Below are 25,006 nucleotides of genomic sequence, written 5' to 3' on the forward strand. Positions count from 1 at the left end.
CCATTGTATAAAAAAAGACATCGGTGAACTCGAAAGTGTTCAAAGGCGAGCTACTAAATTGATTAAAGGCCTAGAAGGACTGGACTATAAGGAAAGACTTACTAGGCTGAATATGTATACACTAGAAAAGAGGCGCCTAAGAGGAGATATTATTAATATCTTCAAATATGTAAAGGGACATCACAGAGAGTTATCAGAGGAATTATTTATTAAAAGAACACAGTTTAGGACACGTGGGCACTCGCTGCGACTGGAGGAGAGAAAGTTCCGAACGCAACGGAGGAAAGGATTCTTCACTGTTAGGGCAATCTGGATGTGGAATTCCCTGCCAGGGAAGGTTGTAATGGTGGACTCTGTAATTGGATTTAAAAAAGGAATGGATAAATTTCTGAATGAAAAAGCTATCCAAGGTTATAATACTTAAAATATCAACGTGGTTAACTCATGTTACCCCCGGATTATAGTAGCTAACTTGTCATAAAACATTATTTAGCAAGTATGTAGAATCATCACAACTTAAAACAGGTTGAACACGATCGGCAATTTGCATCTATTCAACCTCAAATACTATGTTACTATGTTTGCTGAGGAAAAATGCGCCATTGCAGGGGGCGGGGCTTCTTCCTCAGGCAGCCAGCACACTGTTCAGCGCCATTTTCTTCCAGCAAAAAGCAAGGGAAGAAACACTGATCCTCCTCTCAACTTATGATTTTAGTATCAGAGTGAAAAAGAAAGGAGAAGGGGGGGAGGGGGGGGAGTGTATATTGTGGTATTATAACCTATTATTGACAATATGTATAGAGCGGAAAGTCTCTGGTACAAAGTACACGACACAGGAATTTTTTATTTAAGCGCTGATTTGTGGACTGGAAATTCCTTTCTGTGTCCCTCTGACAGATTTTACTGTGGGTCTGTCCCCTATAAGCCCCGGAGTGTCTGTGGTGTGATTGTGCACGTCTGTGACATATCTGAGGCAGGGAGCTCTCCCTCTGTGGGAGCCATCTTAGGGACACAGAGTTGTAATGTTACACCAAGAGCCTGACTGGGTGAAAGATTTACGTGATCGTGTGAATCATATCAGTAAGAGATTGGATAAGTCTGAGTCTCATGCAGAAAACTGAAAATAATCTGTTGAAGATGTGATTTTTAATAGTTCTGCCTGTCATAAACATTTGCACAAGTATTATGAAATGATACCGACACGGACGCTGATTCCTGTGTCGACAATAGTGATTCCAGGGGAATAGGTCCTAAGTTAGCGAAAAACATTAAAAACATGTTTTTAGCTATAAAGGAGGTATTAGAAGTTACGGGGCCCCCTCCTTTACCACAAAAGCAGGCTTACTTTAGTAAAGAAGTAATGTAACTTTCCCTCCACCTCATGAGCTGAACAGTCTCTTGGAGGGAGTCTGGTTTAACCCGAAAATACATTTTCAGATTCCCAAAAGAAGTCAGGCAGCTTAGCTTTTTCCATGCAGAGGACAGGAAAAGGTGGGAGTCACCCCCCATTTTAGACAGTGCCCTGTCACGGTTAAAGAAAAAAGGTGTTTCTCCCTGCGCCTGGGGCGGCTTCACTTAAGGAGCCGCAGACCGCAAGTTGGAGACTACGTTGTGATATATTGATGTGGCCAATGGGACACTACTCAGGCCTACCATTGCCTGTGCGTGGGTGAGTGGTGCTATTGAAAAGTGGTCAGAAAACTTGTCATCAGACATTGACACAATAGATAGAGACGAGATACTCCTAACATTAGGTCATATCAAAGACGCTGCTGCGTACATGCTAGAAACCATGAAAGATATTGGTCTCTTGGGATCAAGAGCCGCTACCATGGCAATCTCGGCACGGAGGGCGTTGTGGATTCGCCAATGGAATGCTGACGCAGATTCCAAAAGGAATATGGAGGCTCTCCCGTATTAAGGCGAGTCCTTATTTGGAGATGGGCTGGATGCTTTAGTCTCTGCGGCTACCGCAGGTAAGTCGACATTCTTGCCTATTGCTCCTGCGCCGACGAAAAAGACACATCACTCTCAGATGCAGTCATTTCTGCCCAAAAATTACAAAAAAGGGTAAAGGTTCCCCTTTCTTTGTGGGTAAAAGGAAGAGGAAAAGGAAATAAAATCCACAGTGTCTCCAGGATCACAGGAGCAGAAATCAACCTCTGCTTTTGCCAAATCTTCAGCATGACGCTGGGGCTCCTTTGCGGGAGTCCGCTCAGGTGGGGGCACGTCTGAAACTCTTCAGTCAGTTCTGGGTTCAATCTGGCCTAGACCCACGGGTACAAACTGGAATTTCAAGACATTTCCCCAGGCCGTATTTTCAAATCGACCTCACCAGCTTCTATCCCAGACGGAGAAGTGGTGGCAGCAGCAATACAAAAATTGTTTAAGGATCAAGTTTTTGTCCTGGTTTCCTTATTACAAAAAGGAGAAGGGTTTTATTGCAACCCTATTCATGGTTCCGAAGCCAGATGGCTCGGTCATACCGATTCTAAACCTGTATACTCTGAATCTCTACCTGCAAAGGTTCTAGTTCAAGATGGAATCTCTGAGGGCAGTGGTTTCCAGTCTGGAGGAGGGGGACTTCATGGTGTCAGTAGACATAAAAGATGCCTACTTACACGTTCCCATTTATCCTCCACATCAAGCATATCTGAGATTCGCAATACAGAATTGTCATTACCATTTTCAGGCGTTGCCGTTCGGACCTTCCACTGCACGAGAGTTTTCACCAAGGTGATGGCAGGAGATGATGGTCCTCCTTCGACAGCAAGGAGTCAATATAATTCCTGACCTGGAAGATTTCCTGATAAAAGCGAGATCCAGGGAAAAGTGGGTGCAGAACATGGCACTCCCCTGATAGTACTTCAACATCACGGTTGGATCATAAGTTTTCCAAAGTTACAATTGGAACCGACGACAAGATTGTCCTTTCTGGGGATGATACTGGACACAGAAGTACAGAGGGTATTTCTTCCAGTAGAAAAGGCTCTGGAAATCCAGAGAATGGTCAAACAAATTCTGAAACCAACAAGAGTGTCGATTCATCATTGCATTCGGTTGTTGGGGAAGATGGTAGCGGCCGACGAGGCCATACAGTCTGTCCGATTCCATGCCAGAGTATTCCAGTGGGACCTATTTGACAAGTGGTCCGGATCCCATCTACACATGCTTCAGAGGATAATCCTGTCATCCAAAGCCAGAATTTCGCTCCTGTGGTGGCTACACAGTTCTCACCTCCTAGAGGGACGCAGGTTCAGGATTCAAGACTGGATCCTGGTGACCACGGATGTAAGTCTCCGAGGCTGGGGAGCAGTCACATAGGGGGAGAGCTTCCAAGGAAGATGGTCAAGTCAAGAAGCTTGTCTTCACATAAACGTTGTGGAGTTGAGAGCCATTTACGACGGCCTTCTACAAGCGGTACAGCTTCTTCAAGATCAACCCGTACAGATCCAGTCGGACAATGTAACAGCAGTCGCTTGCATAACCTGTCAGGGCAGAACGAAAAGCAGAGCGGTAATGGCAGAGGTGTCAAAGATCCTCCTCTGGACAGAAGGACATGCAAAAGCTCTGTCGGCAATTTTCATTCTGAGAGTGCACAACGGGGAAGCAGACTTACTCAGCAGACACGTTCTCCATCCAGGAGAGTGGGGCCTCCACCAAGAAGTCTTCGCAGAGTTGACAGGTCTTTGGGGAATTCCTCAAATAGACATGATGGCGTCTCGTCGCAACAAGAAGCTTCAGACATATTGTTCCGGGTCAAGAGATCCTCAACCAATAGCAGTGGATGCACTAGTGACCCAGTGGGTGTTTCGGACAGTATATGTCTTCCCTCCACTTCCACTCATTCCGAAAGTTCTCAGAATCATAAGAAGAACAGGAGTTTGAGCGATCCGCATTGTCCCAGACTGGCCAAGGAGGGCTTGGTATTCAGATTTTCAGGAGTTGCTCATAGAAGATCCTCTGCCTTTTCCTCTCTGCGAGGACCTGCTGCAGCAGGGACCGTGCGTGTATCAATACTTACCGCGGCTACGTTTAACGGCATGGCTGTTGAGCACCGAATCCTAGCCCGAAGGGGTATTTCAAAAGAAGTAATTCCCACTCTTATTCATGCCAGGAAGGGAGTAACGTCTAAACATTACACCGTATTTGGAGAAAATATGTGTCTTGGTGTGAAACCAAGAAGACTCCTACGGAACAGTTTCAGTTGGGACGTTTTCCACATTTTCTCCAGGCGAGAGTGGAAGCGGGCCTACGATTGGGTTCAATCAAGGTCCAGATTTCGGCTTTGTCCGTTTTCTTTCAGAAACAATTGGCCTCCCTTCCAGAAGTTCAGACATTCGTGAAGGGGGTGCTACACATCCAACCTCCATTTGTGCCTCCTGTGGCACCATGGGATCTTAACATGGTGTTGCGATTCCTTCAATCGGATTGGTTTGAAACTGTACAGGAGATAGAGTTGACGTTCCTCACTTGGAAAGTGGTCATGCTGTTGGCCTTGGCATCCGCAAGGCGGGTGTCTGAGTTAGGGGCCTTGTCTCACAAGAGCCCTTATTTGATCTTCCATGAAGATAAGGCTGAGCTAAGAACTCGTCAGCAATTTCTTCCAAAGGTGGTTTCTTCTTTCCATATAAACCAGCCTATTATGGTGCCAGTGGCTACTGACACCATCGCTGCTTCAAAGTCCCTAGATGTGGTTGGGGCTTTGAGAATCTATGTCGCTAGAACGACTCGGATAAGGAAAGCAGAGGCTCTGTTTGTCCTGTATGCTCCCAACAAGATTGGGGTCCTGCTTCTAAGTAGACTATTGCGCGCTGGATCAGAGGTATGATTCAGCATGCTTATTCTATGGCAGGATTGCCGTTACTGAATTCGGTGACTGCCCATTCTGCTAGAAAGGTGAGTTCGTCCTGGGCGGCTGCCAGGGGCGGGCTCGGCATTACAACTTTGCCGAGCAGCTACTTGGTCAAGAGCAAACACGTTTGCTAAGTTTTACAAGTTTGACACCTTGACCGATGAGGACCTACAGGTTGGTCAATCGGTGCTGCAGGGTCATCCGCACTCTCCCGCCCATACTGGAGCTTTGGTATAACCCCATGGTACTGAAGTGGACCCCAGCATCCTCTAGGACGTATGAGAAAACAGGATTTTAATACCTACCGGTAAATCCTTTTCTCCTAGTCCGTAGAGGATGCTGGGCACCCAACCCAGTGCGTACTTTACCTGCAGTTGTTATTTTGTTGAAAATGTTTTCAGCACGTTTGATCTAATGTTAATGCTGTTGGCATGTGTTTTGTTGAATACCATGTTGTGCGGCATGGTTGAAGTGTGAGCTGGTGTAAATCTCACTGTTAACTTTAAAGTAAATCCTTTCCTGTCCGTCTCCCTGGGCACAGTTCCTATACTGAGGTCTGGAGGAGAGGCATAGAGGGAGGAGCCAGTTCACACTCTAGAAAAGTCTTAAAGTGCCCATGGCTCCTGCGGAACCGTCTATACCCCATGGTACTGAAGAGGACCCCAGCATCCTCTATGGCAGTGATTTTCAACCTTTTTTTACTCGCGGCACACCTCACAGTAAAAAAAAATCCACACATACATTGGCCTACACAGAAAAAACAATCGCATTGCTCCCCACATAATCACATTTCTCCCTACATAAATCCTATTGCTCCCCACATGAATTATTCACATTGTTCCCCCCATAAATCCTATTGCTCCCCACAGGAGAAATAACACAACAAATATTAGCCCCTACAGGTCAGCTGTCCTCCTCCCTGTCCCTCAGTGGTGGGGGTTGTTCATAGTGGAGTGCTGCGAATACTGAGCAGCAGGCGGTCGGGCAGGTGTGGATGTGGGTGGGCAAGGAAAGCTGTGGATGCGGATGGGAACTGGAAGATGTGTATGCAGGCGGGTGGGCTGGCTGGGTGGTGAGATGCGGCGGCCGTGACCTATGATATCACACCGCCGCGTCATCAAAGTTTAGGTCACGGCAGGAGCATGACTGATCCTCTAAGAAGAGCACGGGCCAACAGTTCACTGTACAGGAAGCTGCTCTGGCTCTACGGCACACCTTGCAACTGGTCGCGGCACACTAGTGTGCCACGGCACACTGGTTGAAAAAGCCTGCTCTATGGACTAGGAGAAAAGGATTTACCGGTAGGTATTAAAATCCTGTTTAAATACACTGAAATAAACATGTTAATTAAATAAACTAACTTAAATATGTTTTGGTAAACGGCTAAAATGAAAAATTGTGTCCGTGCCCAAATATATATGGACCTAACTTTATTTAGATTTGGGGAGTAGCATGGCTCCAGAAGCTACTGAAGCGATAAGTGTTGGCATTGGGGGGAGGAGCACACCACATTGAGGCTAATGCCACTTTCACATCGCACAAATAACCCGGTATCGACACGGCATATTGCCGTGTCGAAACGGGTCAATGTGCGATGTGAAAGGTCCTTTGCTGAATTAGCGGGTCGCCTGACCCGGTAATTTAACCCGGTAAAAAAGAAGGGTTATTACCGGGTTGAATACCGGGTCAGGTGCAGTGTGAATGGGAGCCGTTCCGATGCGACACGGCTCCCATTCACAGCATAGGGAGAGGCGGTGCAGGAGATGAGCTCATTTCCCAGCGCCGCCTCCACCCCCGCCCCTGCTGCTGCGCCCCTCGCTGCTATGGCAACCGACCCGATATATTGCCGGGTCGGAAAGCCAGCAAAGGAGCGCAAATGCCGGATCCCACCCGGTAAGGACACGTTTCTCTTACCGCGTGGGATCCGGCATTTGCGATCTGAAACCAGCATAATAGATTAGCCTCTGGCGAAACAATTACCCTCAGTCTTCATCCGTGGGTAATTGGATATCCCCCTTTCTCTATCATACTGCACCTGATTCACACCTAAGAACAAATCAAAAATAGGGGCAAGTTTCACCTTGGCAATATCGTGTTGTATTCCAGGTTGAGCAGATTTAAAATATTCAGAGAGATTAAGAGTTGGGGAGGGTGCTTTCTAGCTTAATCCTAAATTTCAGTGTAAAATCAAAACTGCTCAGTGAAGGGCGGAAAATGTGCTGGCTAGAGGTGGGGGTGCACTGTGAGCAGGAGTGAAGGTTATCAGCACCCACAAAGGGTGGTCTTCTGTATGCCGGCGGTCGGGCTCCCGGCGCTCAGTATACCGGCGCCGGGAGCCCGACAGCCGGCATACCGACACTTAGTTTCCCTCGTGGGGGTCCACGACCCCCCTAGAAGGAGAATAAAATAGTGTGGCGCGCGTAGCGCGCCACCGTGCCCGTAGCGTGGCGAGCGCAGCGAGCCCGCAAGGGGCTCATTTGCGCTCGCCACGCTGTCGGTAAGCCGGCGGTCGGGCTCCCGGCGCCGGTATGCTGGTCGCCGGGAGCCCGACCGCCGGCCAGCCGTAGTGAACCCCCCACAAATGTTCAAGATATTCCTTTACAAAAGAAAAATTTTTTTTGGTTATTTATAGTCTTTTTATTTCATATTGTACAAAAGTGTAAGCATTGTTTACGTATAATGGCAAATGTGTGCCAGTTAGAGCAATGTGCTAATTTTAAAATGCATTATGGGGGGTAATTCCAAGTTGATCGCAGCAGGAAATTTTTTAGCAGTTGGGCAAAACCATGTGCACTGCAGGGGAGGCAGATATAACGTGCAGAAAGAGTTAGATTTGGGTGGGTTATTTTATTTCTGTGCAGGGTAAATACTGGCTGCTTTATTTTTACACTGCAAATTAGATTGCAGATTGAACACACCAAACCCAAATCTAAAAGGCCCTACACACTGGCCGATTTGTTAGAAAGATATGAACGATCTCGTTCATAAATGAACGAGAACTCGTTCATATCTTTCAGTGTGGAGGCTCCAGCGATGAACGATGCGCGGCCCCGCGCTCGTTCATCGCTGGTCCCCCGTCTGCTTCACTGCCCCCCCCCCCCCCCCCCCCGCCGGCCGTATCCGCCGTCGGGCAGCTCGGCGGCGGGTCGGCCAGTGTGTAGGGCCCATAACTCTCTCTGCACATGTTAAATCTGACTACCCTGCAGTGCACATGGGTTTGCCCAACTGCTAAAAAAATTCCTGCTGCGATCAACTTGGAATTACGCCCTATGTTTTTGTTTTTTTTGTGCTGTTAAACATTTGTATTGGTAAATAATATATTATTGATTATGTTTATGTTTTCAAATTTACCCCTCAAACCTATTTGATCACAATCATTAAATGCAAGATATTCTTATTACCCTTCAGTTTGTGTGTTATTCTTATTTTAAATACATTTTACGTAAATAGCTTCCAAACTTTGTAATTTTGCGACACATCTTCTGACAAAGTTTCATGTATTCATAATGTTGTAATCAGATACAGGTTGAGTATCCCTTATCCAAAATGCTTGGGACCAGAAGTATTTTGGATATCGGATTTTTCCGTATTTTGGAATAATTGCATACCATAATGATATATCATGGCGATGGGACCAGAATGCATTTATGTTTTATATACACGTTATACACACAGCCTGAAGGTAATTTTAGCCAATATTTTTTATAACTTTGTGCATTAAACAAAGTGTATCTACATTCACACAATTCATTTATGTTTCATATACACCTTATACACACAGCCTGAAGGTCATTTAATACAATATTTTTAATAACTGTGTGTATTAAACAAAGTTTGTGTACATTGAGCCATCAAAAAACAAAAGTTTCACTATTTCACTCTCACTCAAAAAGTCCGTATTTCGGAATATTCCGTATTTCGGATATTTGGATATGGGATACTCAACCTGTATAATAAAATCATATATGTGAATAAATTTGAATAATTAAAAAGAATGTAAACTGTTATCACCATCTTTAGTGCATAATTTCACCTTCTTTTAAGACATCACTCTTTGGGCAAGAATTTATTGTTTATTGCTCCAGATCTCCCATCTAAAGTGATATTTAATTGGTGGGTTTTTTTTTTATCGCATTCAGGGAGGTCTGGTTTAGCTGCATAAAGCAGCTAAATCTGATCAAAGTAATTGGCATGACGTGTAAAGTCCTTTGTGTGCAGCCAAACAGGTCAGTTTTTGCTAATTTCAGCTCGCCACCGCCAGTGTGTGCAAACTGAAATGCAGGTGATGGTAGCTGAACGGAGAAACAATTGAATAGCTCTGTTGGGCGCCATATACTGCCTGCCTGTGGCACAAACAATTGAATCTCGCCCCTAGAATTCCCTTTCTTGTGGCTCTTAAACCAGACCATGACATTCAAATATATAACCGTATTCTGGATGGGAATTGCAGATCTTGCTTTTATGTTTGTGAATTTAAGTTTCCATTTACTTTTATCTGTTTTTGCATGCAATGAAAACTTAGATAAATAAAATAGTTTAATATGTTATTGTAGTATGGTGAAAAAGTTTCTTTCAGAGTTGTGAAAATATGACATCTGATATGTGTATTTTTGTAGGAAAGGCCTGATGGAACTGCTGTGTTTGTAGCTTCTCGATATGCAGGGAAAAACAAGGTCACTTATGATGATGATCCGGATTACAATGGTCGCCTGAACCTTTCTGAGAACTACACATTGTCTATCTCAAATGCAAGGATCAGTGATGAAAAAAGATTTGTATGCATGCGCATAACAGCAGAAAATGTTTTTGAAGAGCCTAATCTAATCAAAGTATTCAGTAAGTACACTTTATCATTACACCAATTTTTTGATTCTGTGTCCAGGGGACAATTTTTCCAGGTATCTTAATACGTCCTTTTTTAAAGAAAAGGAACATTCTGTTCTGTATAATCATTTGCACTCAAGAAATGGAATACTCTGAATCATACTTATCATTAGCTGGAAGTATAACTTTTCACACAGTAGTGCACAATTGTTTAAAAAGCCAGGTGCCGACATTCCCCCCAAACCCCCCCCCCCCCCACCTCAGAAAACAGGAGTCGCTGTTCACAGTCTTCACCACAGCCACTTGTTAAATAGACAAATATATACAGTGTGTGTGTATATGTATGTGTGTATACAAATGGCTTTAATCATGGCCTTTTGACTATATATATATATATATATATATATATATATGTATGTATATATATATTCTGTCTAATCACAGAACATGACACCTACCAGGCTTCTAGATGAATAGTCTAATTAATGCAAAAGGAAAAAAATATTCTTCCATTTTAGTGCATAATAAGTCAACGTTTTGATCCCCTATGTGTTCTTAAGGGGTGGTCTTCACTTTGCCGACGTTCGGGTTCCGGTCCACGACCCGCCTGGAGGGTGAATAGATCCATGCCCGCAAAGGGCCCATTTGCGCTCACCCAACTGTCTGTATGCCGGTATGCTGGTCGCCGGGAGCCCGACCGCCGTCAACACATACTACACCCGTTCTTAATTATGACAAGTGAACAAATTCAAGTGATTCAGCATCTACTGTTTGTCTCAAAGCTTGGTGAGGGCCCTGTTCTGTGGACTATGGGGGTAAGTCAGAGTTGATCGCAGCAGCACATTTGTTAGCAGTTGTGCAAAACCATGTGCACAGCAGGTGTGGCAGATATAACATTTGCAGAGAGAGTTAGATTTGGGTGGGTTATTTTGTTTCTATGCAGAGTAGATACTGGCTGCTTTATTTTTACACTGCAATTTAGATTTCAGTTTGAACACACCCCACCCAAATCTAACTCTCTCAGCACGTTATATCTGCCCCCCCCCCCCTGCAGCGTACATGGTTTTGCCCAACTGCTAACAAATTTGCTGCTGCGATCAACTGAATTATGCCCTGTGTATGAATACATGGATGGGATTTGTCCTACTGTGCTTCTACAGGAACACCTCTGTAGTTGTATGAAGTACAGTAACTGTGAGTGCAAGCTCATCTCTCTTATATATATATATATATATATATATATATATATATATATATATATAAATCTATATCAAAGAGACGAGACAGGGCAGCACTCATAGTGCACCAATTAATTTGGTACTTTGGACTAATAACCAGTGGTGAATTTCCTATTAGACACGTGAGGCATGTGGCTAGTGGTGGCACGTGGAACTTGGATGCTTGTGTTGGTACTGTCAGCCCGAAATGTACCAATAACTGCAAATTATTTCCACTCTACAGTACCATACAGCATATTGAGTGTAGTGTAAATGGGTAGGACTGTCCCTGTAAGTTGACCTACTTAGTAAATATACATACATAATTAAAAATAAAACAAAATGTCACAGTTCATGGCTTTTTTTATTATATTACATTGCCAATCATCAAATGAGGGCTTATAAGCAGTCAATGAAAATAATAAATTTAGGCAGAGAGGGTCAACAGTTACTGTTGTGCCTAGGGGCACCATGAGCCCCAAATCTGCCCTTGCTAATAACAGTAGCCAATTGCATATGTAACGCAAAACCACTTTTGTTGGCACTTATCTAATATCTGTAGGATATTCCTTAAAATCTCAATATATACTACGTCTCTTCTTATATCTCCTATTGAAAGTACTGAAAGGTAATAACTCCAATAGTGCAATAACATCTTTTTTGTCTCCTAAATAATGTATTAAACTCCTTTAAAAACTTCTCACAATAGATGATTATCAGTGTCGTAACTAGAAATTTTGCTCCCAAAAGCCAAAAAAGTTTCTAGCCCCCTCCATTGCCATTTAAAATTAAATAATTTTTATGGTGTGCTCCAAAAAGGGTGTATGGTCTCACTGGAAGGGGCGTGGCATTTCAGGAAAAGACTACCTTACATCCCAAATTTGCAACCTGCACGCCAAGACACTGGCCACCACAAGGAACAAAAAAATCTTACATTATTTGTCATTTATAGTAATGCCTCTTACACAATATGCCACACACCGTAACGGCCATTGCACATACCACACACCCTAATGCCCATTACACATTATACCACACACTGTAATGCCCCTACTTATTATGCCCAATACCTTAATGCCCATTACACAATATGCCACACATGACAATGCCTGTGACACATTATACCACACACCGCAATGCCCATGATATATTATGCCACACACCACAATGCCCCCTGGCCGTAATGCCCATGATACATTATGCCACACACCACAATGCCCCTGACAGATTATGCCACACACCGCAATGCTAGTGATACAGTATGCCACAAACAGTAATGCTTGTGACACATTATGCTACACACCACAATGCCTTTGACACATTCTGTCCCACAGTAAGGCTTCTAATTACTTTTAAATTACCTGCTCATTGCCATGGGTTTCGTGCTCTGGGTGTCATACTTGTTGCCAGGGGTTCCATGCTCGTTGCCAGGGGTTTCATGCTCTGGGTGTCATGCTCGTTGCTAGGGGTGAATGCTCCTTGCCAGGGGTGTAACGTGTTGGCTTCGGGTAGTGGCTGGCGCCAGCGCTGATCGCTCCCAGCACTTCCTGGTAATGCTGCAGCGCTGTGAAGGGACAAGGGAGTCAGACAATATAGGTCAAGTATGTATAACCTCTAGCATCTGTCTCCTTCAAGGCAGCGGCCAGTTTTGGAGGGACATTACCATAATTACATGCGGATGACTAGTCCGCATAGGAATCTCTTGGCCCCCCAACCCCATGCCTGGCACTTCCAAGCCCCTGCAGTGGCTCCCAGGACTGTAGTTTTGCCAGTGCAAGGCATATCACATTTGTATTGCACCGAATCAGTCGTCTCCAGGTTGAACAGCTGGTATGTTTTCTGATCAAAAACTCCTGACAAGGATCAGAGAACTTTCCAAACAAACCAAATAGAGCATGGAAGACCACACTCCATCTGGTTTGAAGAGATCTCTGTGCCTTATATGGAGATTTTGACAGTCGCCTATACCCGCTTTGACCTTTTTTTACTAGTATTTGGCCCACAGGCCATAGTATTCACATACATGCAGTCATATGTAGCATGTTAGTGTTGCTGCCTCATAGTACTAGGGTCATGGGTTTTTCTGTACATCTACTTTGAACCAATGCTCCAAATATATACATACTAATTAGACACAAGTGATTGGACACTGACAGCAGATAGAGCAACAAGATTTTATTGATGTCAGTACTTTGTAGGTCCACCGCGTGCAGTGATTGCTGCAGACACCTTTCTTGGCAAACTGTCCATAAGTTCCTGAACAACAGCAAGTGGTATCTTTTTCCATTCCACCTTAAGTACAATGACCAACTGCGATACTGAAGAAGGTCCAGTCGGTCTAGAATGCACCCACCATTCCAATTTGTCCCAGAGGTTAAGTGAGGTTAAGATCTGGACTCTGAGCTGGCTAGTCCATCTGGGATACCAAATTTTCTGTATACCAGTCCAGCATAGCCCTGGAAACATGACATTGTGCAGCCTACGATGATCCCCTTTTCAAACTCTGGGGCAGATGTATTAACCTGGAGAAGGCATAAGGAAGTGATAAACCAGTGATAAGTGCAAGGTGATAGATGCACCCGCTAGTGAGCTCCTGTCAATTTGCATATTGGAGCTGGTTGGCTATATATATATATATATATATATATATATATATATATATATATATATATATTCCACCACACTCGCCATTCCTAGGAATTAAATAAAAAAAAAAACAGTGAGTCCAGCACTCGCCATAGTAGGCTCACTCACCTTAATACATAAGTACAAAAACTGGGTGTCAGACTAGGACTTTCAGTGAGATGGAGTCCCTTGATCAGTCTATGAACTAAAACTCCATTATTTGTTTACTTATATACTAAAGCGAGTAAGCTTACTATGGTGAGTGCTGTTCTCTCTGGTTTCTTTGAATTTCTATGGGTGATTCTAAAGTTCTATGGGTGAAAGTTCTCTGCTGTCTTTGTGACCCCTCCCCCTTTCTTGCACCTGATATATAATTATCTCCAGGAATGATTGAGCAGCTGCCACTGTGCATTTGTATGTATATGTGTGTGTGTGTGTGTATGTATGTATGTATGTATATATATATATATATATATATATATATATATATATATATATATATATTTACATCATATATGACAACATTTGCAGTAGATTAACATATTGGTATATTTGATGTGATATACAGAAACAGTTCTAGTAATTAAGAAATTAACAGATATTGGTGATCTTTCCTTTTCCTTTTTTTGGGAGGGGAGGAATTATTGTGGGTTTTTTTTTTTTTACTTCACAGTAGTAAGAAAAAAAGTTAATTTTCCCTTTAACCTTGCTTGTTATAGGAAGTTAATTTATGCTACGTGGCAGTAATATTTATATTTCAATAATTATAGCAAAATATTTTATTTCTCCTAGTAATCTGTTGTTACCATTTTCATAATATAAATAGTTAATTTCCTTTATTAAAGAGCCACCTTCCAAACCTGAGATAATTAACCAGCCTACATTTATGGAGACGGGACAACTAAACATGGTAAGAGTAAATAATTTTCTGATATTGATTTATACATGCTTTGTCAATTATACATTGATAAATGTTAATGTTTTTGTTATGTATGCAGGTTGGAGATTGTGTCGCTAATGACAGCTTTCCAGATGGCAATATTACATGGTATAGAAATGGCCAAGTTCTTTTGCCAGTTGTTGGAGGTATGCTCTTTATTAAACTAAACAGCTTTCATTTTTTATATATTATATTTATTGCATTTTGTTTTTGTTCACGTTTGTTTTATATATATATATATATATATATATATATATATATATATATATAAAGGATGGTGTAAGCTTGAAATAGATTGATAAACAAATATATTTATGTATGCCCAAGAAAATTGTACTTCACTGAACTTAAATGGTTAAATGATGAAGAACATGGTTCCAAAAGATATGTTGCGTTATAATCTATTTTGTGAATTATTTGAACCAAACAGATATGTTTTGTATTGTAGATTTGGATATGGCGGAATCTAGTTGAAAGGGTTTTTGGTAGCGAATTCAACATATTGGCTGCTGCATTGGTTTTATATAATTATAAAAAAGCTATTTGCCCTAGAAGATTTAGGAGGCTTATGTGGGAATGAGATGTAATTTTATTTAGGTGTTCTAACGCCAATGTATTTGAAATGTACAAATCCTCTATTTTGTGATATCTGGTGTACCCAATGTCTATAAACATGTCATTACCAGTATTTTTAATTACTGCTCTGCATAGGCAAATGACTGGTAGAGTTTCCTGAATTTATACTACCTATACAGTATTTTATTGTACAAACATGAACATAGGCTATTTTGAAAGACAGATGTCTTTTATGCAAACAACATGAATTTGGCTATCCAGCTTTGGATGCAAGTTGTGCATATAGTTGAAGATGGTCCTGCCAGAGGTCTTGGGTGTGCCGCTAGAATCTCCGTAACTGACCAAGAGTTCCAACAAAGGTGCACAGTAAAGGAGGTTTGTTCCAGCAATTCACCAACTACTAAAGCTGGGTGACTTTCAGGATGATGATCTGAAAAAAAGATCTAATATGTAGTGAACATTGTGTGTGATAAATACTAGAATACAGCCTGATGACGCAATAATTGACAAAACTAGTGAGGCGTGACTTGGAAAGTGGCGTGGGTGTAGAATGTGCTCTTACTAAAAACCATGGAAACAAGTGTATATTCCTGGAATGCTATCCACACTAAGGGTAGGTACACACTAGGCGATGTGCTCTATGTGCGTCGTCACCTAGTGTGTTCCCTTCCCTGCTGTGGCGGTCGGCGGCAGTGCGTACACACTGAGCGACATGCAAACGATATCATCCAGTGATGTCACACCGCTGCCGGGCTGTGCATGCAGTTTTTGTCCGACTGTCCAAATTGAGCTGCATGCACGGCCGACAGTAAGGGTCGTTAACGACCCGCGGAGCCGCGCCTTGCTTGTTGTTGGCGGCATACACACTTAGTGATAAACAATGTAGCTCAGGAAGGCTCAAAATGAGCAACGTTGTTTAATTTATCGCTAAATGTGTACCCACCTTATGACCAATGTGAAAGGACTCTGAGCCTGGAGTGAAGGTTAAGTATATCAATGCTCCAAAGGATTTTTCTGATATACGTGTTAAATAAAAAAATCTTAAATTACTGGACTGTTGTACACCCCATACAGATGTGTCCTCCTACATCCTTGCTGTGGTCACGTTAAACAGCCCTTATAGTCATATAGTGCCATGGCCTGACTGTAGCACTGAGCGTCTTTATGTGTGACTTTTTCCATGTAAATGTGTCTAAGTCGCATTGCTATGTGAATATGATGCATAAGCAGGTTATGCTGATGAAAATGAATATGATTTCAGCATGCCTATATTCTTTGTGTGACAGTCTTTTTCTGGAAATCACTGTAACATACAGATACAGCCACAGGTGCACACAGACTATAAGCATGCCTGATATCATTTTAAGGAGCATAAGACTCTTGTGCATCCTAGTCACATAGGGATGTGAATAAGAATTCTGACGCAAAGAAAGAAACCCAACGTTAACAGAGCTGACGGCTGACCCACACCAGGCATCTGCTGCTTCATGGGACATCTGTACTTAATTTTTCTTGCAGATATATAGTATTGTGCAAAGTTTTTAGGCAGGTATGTAAAAAATGCTGCAAAGCAGGAATGCTTTAAAAAATAGAAGTGTTCAATAGATTGTTCGAATCAATTAACAGAATGCAAAGTGAATGAACAGAAAAGAGATCTAAATAAATTAAATATTTGGTGCGACCACCATTTGCCTTCAAAACAGCATCAAATCTGCTAGGTATTCTTGCACACAGTTTTGAAGGATCTTGTTCTATGGAGGTTGTTCCAGACATCTTGGAGACCTAACACAGATCTTCTGTGGATGTAGGCTTGCGCAGATCCTTTGGTTTTCTCATATAATCCCAGACAGACTTGAAGATGATAAGATCAGGGATCTGTGGGGGCCATATTATCACTTCCAGGACTCCTTGTTCTTCTTTACGCTGAATATAGTTTTTAATGACATTGGCTGTATGTCTTTGGGGTCATTGTCCTGCTGCAGAATAAATTTGGAGCTAATCAGACGCTGACCCTAATGGTATTGCATGATGAATTGGGTTCGCATCGCAGGGTGGACGCCACACATGCTGTGCGGCCCCCAGCATGTGATTTTAGTGGTCGCAGATTTTGCTAAGTTTGCAAAACCTGCAACCAACTCTGATTTAAATCCATTGGTCAGGATTAATGGTGACCTCAATGCTGAAAGATACAGGCAGGTACGTATAAGGAAGCCACTGATTATGATAGGAGAATGTGCACGGAGCAGGTGTTTTTTCATCGGGTGCTCTCTGCTTGATGAGTCCCTTAAAGTGCCATGTCTATTGGATTATGTGCATGCAGGTGAAGGAGTGGTGAGATTCACTGTGCTTGTTTGTGAACCCATGAAATCTGAGAACAATGGGCCTAATTCAGAGTTGATCGCAGCAGTAAACCATGTGCACTGCATGGGGGAGGGAGGGGGCAGATATAACATGTGCAGAGAGAGTTAGATTTGGGTGTGGTGTGTTCAAACTGAAATCTAAATTGTGGTGTAAAAATAAAGCAGCCAGTATTTACCCTGCACAGAAACAATATAACCCACCCAAATCTAACTCTCTCTGCACATGTTATATCTGCCACACCTGCCGTGCACATGGTTTTGCCCAACTGCTAACAAATTTGCTGCTGCGATCAACTCTGAATTACCCCCAATGTGTTAAAGATGAGAAGATTGAGCTAATAAAAATCACCCCTATGGAATATTTGTTGCTTAATGTGATTCAAATTTCTGAGCAGACTGAGTATTAAACTATTTATTCAAATGCTGCTTTTCCTGGCTCCGCTAATATTTCACCATTTATCTGCTTGAATTGCTCAAAGACTTACAAGTTGTACGTGCTTCTGCTACTAACATAAATACACAATCTGTTGAAGCATAGGCTATACCAGAGGTTCTCAGACGCTGTCCTCAAGGCACCACAACAGTCCAGGTTTTAAGTTTAATTATGCTTGGCCACAGGTGACTTAAGTAGCACCTCAGTCAATTTGATTTAACCATCTGTGCTTGAGCTATGGATATCCCTAAAACCTGGCCCGTCGGACTTGCCTTAAGGACCGCGTTTTAGATCCTCTGGGCTATACTATTAAAGGATCATACACACTAGACGATTTTGAGCTCAAAGTAGCTCACTTTTGGCATTTTGAGCTACTTTGAGCTCAGACTCGGCCAGTGTGTATGGCTGGACACTGAGCGCTGATGTGTGCTCCCGCATCATCGCTGGCCGCCGCCGTCTGTTGGGCTGTTTCAATAGCTAAGTGAAGAACTTTCCACAGTCTCCTACTGTGGAAAGTGCTTCACCCCCTGTGTACATCGCTGGGCACAGGGAAAATCGCTCCGTGTGTATGCACTGACCAGTTTTCCTGCCAGAGATGTTTACATCATCGCTGTGCATACATGCTGGCCATAAACGCCCAGTGTGTATGCACCTTAAGGAGCAACAAAAAGAGTATGCATGATCAGGCTCTCTGTGGATGGTACTCCCCATTTGATGGTAGAATAAGCACTGTGGACAGTCATTTGTAATCCCAATGTCCTGCAGGGTAGAGTAGCAACCCAAAAATAGATATGGGATATTAAAGTATATGTCTGTAGTAGGGGTTCTCAAACTCGGTCCTCAGGACCCCACACGGTTCAAGTTTTCCATATCACCCAGCAGCTGCACTGTTTATCACCAACTGTCACATTTTAAAAATCTACAGGTGACCTGCAAAATATGAACCGTGTGGGGTCCTGAGGGCTGAGTTTGAGAACCTGTGGTCCATAGGATATACAATCCATTAATTATTTAATTATAATCTGAAATTTAGGAGTTCTAAAAAACGCAATTTTATATACCATATAATCCGATTATAAATTAGGATTTAATAGTCTAAATGCAGAGTAAAAATACAATAATAATAAAATATTAAAAGGAAATAATTATCGCAATGCATAATCAAGGGAGTTTTATTGCCAAAATAAAAGTTTTGGAAATAATGAATGTGTCAAAAAACCTCAAAATGCTGCAACGTTGCATTAGATTTACTCCTGCTTACTGAGGCGCATATTACACCATCAAAGGTTGAGTACTATCCCACGAGAACTAGAACATGCACACCCATGTGTAGATATTATGTTTTCGTTTCTGTTACCGTCTGAGGATTGAAAACAAGTATCCTTCATCCTAAAGTAGGTTTTGCAGACATCATTGCAGTATGCATTCATAGTCAGGCAATGGTATGAGATTACTCAATGCTAGCACTCAATATTTTATATCTTCTTTTTATCTGTACACCATTCTGAATGTCACCCACCCTTAGAGATTTTAGACGCACTGGAAAACCCTCCTTTAAGTTGTATATTTATAGTGGTCTAAGGGGTTACTTCAAAAATATTATTTTAATTGCCAGAAAAATGGCACCCAGCAGAGTGTATGGGAACTGCTGTATGGCAAAGTGCAAGTCTGTACTAGGTGCGCTGTATGTGACGCAGAGTCCTCTTGGTCTGTTGGCCTGTGTGTACTGCACATTCTGCATCCACTATAGATATGCCACTGTATGTAATCCTCTGTCTCTGCCAGTTCCTGCTGGCACGCCACAACCCAACTACGTCATTGTACTACAAACTGATGACGCAGAAAAGCAGGCTCAAAGTCTTACCAAACAGCCCCTCTCAGCACGGCAGGTCAAAGGCAGCTCGGCCGAGCATCTCCCTCACTCGGAATGTCTGCCTCTTTCACATAAATAAAACAACAAAACGACTTTGTTACATTACTCTGGTCAGTTTGATGTGTAACATTTGTACATCTGTGCGAATAAGTCTGACTCTGTATACGCAGCTCTACAATGTAGCAGCCACGGCTTTTTCTCATGCAAAGTTCTGTCGTGCTTCATTTGCAACTTCTAAAACAAATTTAAAGTCACAGCCCAGCATCTATAGTACTCTTTGAATGGTGTTTCGCTGCATCTATGATGCAAACAAGATGCACCATTTAAAGAAAAAGATGGTGTACTCCACCTCTAGTAGCTGCTCATTCGCACTGGACATCTCACGCCTTATGATGTATAGAAGCAAATTTCAGTACAGATTTCATTGCTTTTGTTTGTTTATTTTTTATGGATTACATTGCACTTGGTCCTATAAGTAAACTTTGGTAGTCATTTTATGGCGGCCGCCTTTAATAAACAGCCATTGTTCGTATCAGTGTGGGTTCTTTGCAACTGGTTTGTTTGTATATTTGCTGAATGAGCTGCTTTTTCAAAATTGTATTTTTAACAGAAGACAATGTGTCATATGTCATTATATATTTAATTAGAGGCATTGATAAGGAGGAGTAATATGGATTTGGTATGGCAATGTCTTTGTAATTGGCCACAGAAGTAATTAAGGAAAAACATCCTGCACAGCAAGTTTACCTAAATGTCCATTAACAGAGTAAGAACACTTGTCGTAGCACTGAGTTAATAAAGAAATAGCAAGTATCACTTTATTGCTTTTTAATTACTTACAGATGTAACACCAGTTCCCTTTCATATATAAACTGTCTGTTCAATTCACTTAAAATCCAGTTATCTTTACATAATGCTGTGCTTGGATTTGGAAGGACAAATTGGCAATTCCTCTGATCAAATTAATCACCCCACCGATTTAATATGTACTCCTAAATTCCGTGACAGTATTGATAAGAAGTTCAATGACCTTGACTGTTATTGAGATGATGGACCATATGATAACTTCTACATTAGTGCTTAATACCAAAATGCATTTGATAGAAGAATGGTTTTATTTCCACTACAGTTGCCACTTGACTATCATCCAAGCCAGGCTTTTCCAGACATGATTGCTTTATGAGAACACTGTGCGGCCTTCTTCAGAGGTTGACAACTGGTTGAAGCAACGCACTGTTAAACCTAATGTAGAAACTACATGATTAATTACAAAAATGTAAAGGGATAAGGCTTACAAATGTTAATACTTTGCTTCATTTATCCTGTGTTGTTTTTTTCTTGTTTGTTTTGTGCAGTTGTTTCTATAGAGTGGTCAAAACAGAAAAATGCAACAAGTGGCCTTCATAACATGCGTTCAACACTTCAGTACATGTCTACAAAAGATGACATAAATGCAGAGTTTTCATGCGTTGTGACTTACTATGTGCCAGATGGGCTGGCAACAATGGAATCTGATCCAGTTATCTTCGATATTTACTGTAAGTGGCAAATAAATGAGCAGGGGGAGCTTGTAAATGTAATAATTGCTGAATAAAGAATAACATTGTCTGCTTTATGTGCAGTATTGCCGTGTAGCACAAATGGTTCATTCAGTCACTTTTTTTTATTTTTTATTACTTAGAAGGTGGTAGCATAATCTTATTGTTTTATTGGTCCCTCCCATTCCATTTGTCATAGTCCAGTATGCTTTGGGGTTAAAGGCACCCAAGCTTCATGTTCTTTCTCTGTGCAAAATGTATAAATGGTTGTCTGTTGGGCTGTGTTCTAGAATGTCGACATGCCGAACATCAAAATTCACTTTGTCAACATTGCTGAATGGCAGCTTCAGTAAACTTATCAACTAACCCTAAATTGTCATTCTGTCAGTGTTTACATCATTGATGTATACTGTTGTTGGCTAAATAGCAATACTGCTTTTGCTAGACCCGTGCACAACATTTTGGGGCCCAGATTATTATACATGAATTCATTTGGCAGTAGGGCTACAGTATGTTGGTGATTAGGAGATGATAGGATAGTTACAAGTCTTTAGTAACTATACCCAGAAGAACTTAAAGAAGCTAGGTGCATTTCTGCAACATCTTTATTTGTGTGTGTTCATCTATCTAATTCCCAGTTGTCAAATATAGATGTATAAAATGGGTTAAGCATGCTGAATGGTGAGAGCAAGTAGCATATTGTACAATTGTATCTGTCCTTTAAGTAAGCAGATTTCTTTGTCTCCTGGGCACTCTGCATCAGAGGACTCCCTCTATCAAAGAATGTCTTGGCCCAGTAACTGCCTTATTCATTTCCTACTGTACATCCTATGTTCTCTGAATTCTCTTACTAATGCTGAGTGCACTACATTAATGCATTACATAAAAGTAACCCCACTTTAGTCAGGCTCCTGGGCAGTAGTTCTGATTGTATGCTACTTAGAACAGCACTGCCTGTCAGTATACAGATCTGGTCAGCACAAGGCAGGCTCTGGTCCACCCACCTCATTCTGGAGACGGCAGTAAGTGTGGGAGTGCAGTTTCAGCACAAACCAAGCCCCGATATTAACCTGTTGCTCTAATTATCACACTTTTTGTCTGATTCTTGATATAATAAAAAAGAAAAATAAGAGCAGAAACAAAAGGATTTCATTTGGTAGTGATTTTAAATAACATTTCAGTGCATCCCTAAATAAATATAAATTTGCTTGGCTAGAGATAAAAAGAAAAGCCATTTTCCAGTGAACCTGATAGTGTGACACTGTGGCTGGTCATTCAGGGATTATGGTTTCTCTTTTTCATTCCCCTTTAAAAATTCTGATTTAAACCATATATGCTGAAGATCAGATATGCCATTGATACCACTTTTTTCCATCTGATTTTTACTGTTTCTGCCCTATTTCAGACTACAACAAATGGTGTAAGACATCATTTTGGTTGTTTTGTGGTTGTATTGTTTGAGTACACTGTCAACAAAGTTAATAATGCACATTGTGAGATGTGACATCCTCCTGGGATTTTCTATGGCAATACAGAAGGATTCTGCTGTGTGAATCTGATTTTCCATTTCGGTGGGTAGAGGACAGCATTTTATATAAACTGGGTAAAGGTCGAATTCAATTTATGCAGTATTGATATTGTATTGATTAATGTGCACTCAGGGTTAAGTCATCTGAAATTATAATATAGGATCTATGAATGGTTGAATGTCAGTGAGGACTACTGTATATAGCAACTGTAAATGTACTGAATTCAGGGCCTTTTCCAAGGTAGGTCATTTGCTGAAAGAGTAAAAAAAAAAATTAAGTATTTTGGCTTTTTTTGTATTTGGGTTAGTCATTAATTGCTTTGGCAGTATGCAATGGTTCTTTGCATGATATGAATTATAATGAAATGGGTAACAATGATACACACAGCTGAAACATTACACAATTCAATGCAGACTTTGGGGTATATTCAATTGAAGAGCGGCGGCTGTGACATCCTCCAGCACTGCTCTCCCCCCGTCTGGCTGCCCGCGGCTCTCCCCCCGTCTGGCTGCCCGCGGCACCCCCTGTCTCCCCGCGACTCTCCCCCCTCTCCTCCACTAAGGTCCCTCATCTCAGTCCGACATTTTTTAATGTCTGACTGAGCTGGTCGGAAACGGGGCCAAATCTTGTCAAATTTGGCCCTGTTTTTCTCAAAAGTACGTGAATCGGCAGCTATAACGCCGATTCACGTACTATTCGACAAGTCGAATTCCCCGACTTGTCGAATAAAATTAGCTGGGATTGAATAGGTCGGATCACGATTCGACCTTAAAAAGTCGAAAACTGACGACTTTCCGACAGACGGCAGCTTTCGACCCTAATTGAATATATCCCTTTGTCCTTTACTAGCCCACAGACTAAAGTGATAACTGATGTTCCTGAGTTGACTGCCTACAATACTGTAACCTCCTAAAAGTTACAGATTTTTCTTGCCTTTATGTCACAACCTGCAATATGTAGTACAGTATGTGAAATAGGTAGGTTATGATACATAGCACAAACTTTAACTGTGTGAAGAATGTGGTGAAGAGAGCATGACTTGGCAGCCAGATGTGGACCAAACACTTTTTTGACAGCTACACACAATTGCAAATTATATCCTTCAACACTGGTTTTCATTCCTACTCAAGCAACCTCTAATGGCTGGAAATAGCCTTTATGATTATCAACTTTTAACAAGGCTAAATTGCTGGTGTTCAGACTGTTCCCTGGCAGCTTACAGCTACAAATATTTCTATTGACCAGCTAGCAGTCTCCTCTTGGGCGGAGACTGCCAGCTAACCAACTAATCTACTTCTGCATCTGTCCAGTCCAGTATACGCTAGTGCCTGCTACTAGAACTTTAACTGTCATAGTGATTGACAATCCACATCCAACTCCCTTCCAGTATTACTGACATTATGCAAATCATGAGCGTTTGCTTCAAGGCTATGGACCAAGAAACTCACAGAGCAGTCGCAGGTCTCAAAGCTAAAACTGAAGAAAGGCTTTGGTGTACAAACTGGAGGAGTAAATATAATATCAGCAGGCATCTGAAAAAGATGTCAGATGAGAAATTATAAGTTCCTATCTGTTGTTAAACAAGGTCATTGACAACTGGCAAGCAATTCCTGAGTTGGTGGAGATGCCCTACTTGGAGTATAACTTCTAATGTATGTTAGCCATTCCGGATCATGTGTTTCTTTTAGACCAGGCTCCTCAGGATTTTTGGCTTCCTAACCGACCTTTGCCAAGAGATGCTGTATTTTCCTACATTTCTACAAGTCAAAGCCCAAATATACAAGAAGACAAGGCTCAGAATCTAACATGGATGTGAAAAGGGCCACTGAAACTATGACACATCATCAAATATAAATGTCTTACCTTTTAGCAGAAAAAAAAATGGCCAGCACAGAACATGAAGAGAGTCTGGCACTGTGCAAGGATAGAAAGTGTCTTTATTCTGATTCTAGCAATAGGATCATTTGTATTAATGCCATACTATGGGGGCTATTCAATTAGTGCCAGTCAAAACAAATTGCACTTTTCGCCAGTTTTTAGGTTGACTTTACATTCGACCTATTCAATGTCTGTGCTGTTTTTTCGACTTGTCGAAAATTCCGGCACTGGCGAAAACCACATTTATCTGCGAAATTTCCGCTAATACACATGTCTTGGTGAATTTGCAGGTGATTTCGCTCATTTTCTGCGCAATTTTTGCCCATGCCCATTGGACAAAAAAAAGCAAAGTTGTGTT

The 25,006-nt window shown here is 41.8% G+C and overlaps 1 protein-coding gene across 2 annotated transcripts in view; it reads left to right on the forward strand.

Moving 5' to 3' along the window:
* The window catches only part of ALCAM (activated leukocyte cell adhesion molecule), a 203,556-nt gene that overhangs the window by 106,339 nt on the left and 72,211 nt on the right, over positions 1-25,006 (forward strand). For both annotated transcript variants that reach the window (XM_063953609.1, XM_063953608.1), the window contains exons 3-6: positions 9,472-9,691; positions 14,367-14,431; positions 14,520-14,607; positions 21,059-21,241. In XM_063953609.1, the coding sequence (XP_063809679.1) occupies positions 9,472-9,691; positions 14,367-14,431; positions 14,520-14,607; positions 21,059-21,241 (556 nt within the window). The remainder of the gene's footprint in view (positions 1-9,471; positions 9,692-14,366; positions 14,432-14,519; positions 14,608-21,058; positions 21,242-25,006) is intronic.

This window comes from Pseudophryne corroboree, chromosome 2 (assembly GCF_028390025.1).
Source record: "Pseudophryne corroboree isolate aPseCor3 chromosome 2, aPseCor3.hap2, whole genome shotgun sequence".
Classification (NCBI taxonomy): Eukaryota; Metazoa; Chordata; class Amphibia; order Anura; family Myobatrachidae; genus Pseudophryne; species Pseudophryne corroboree.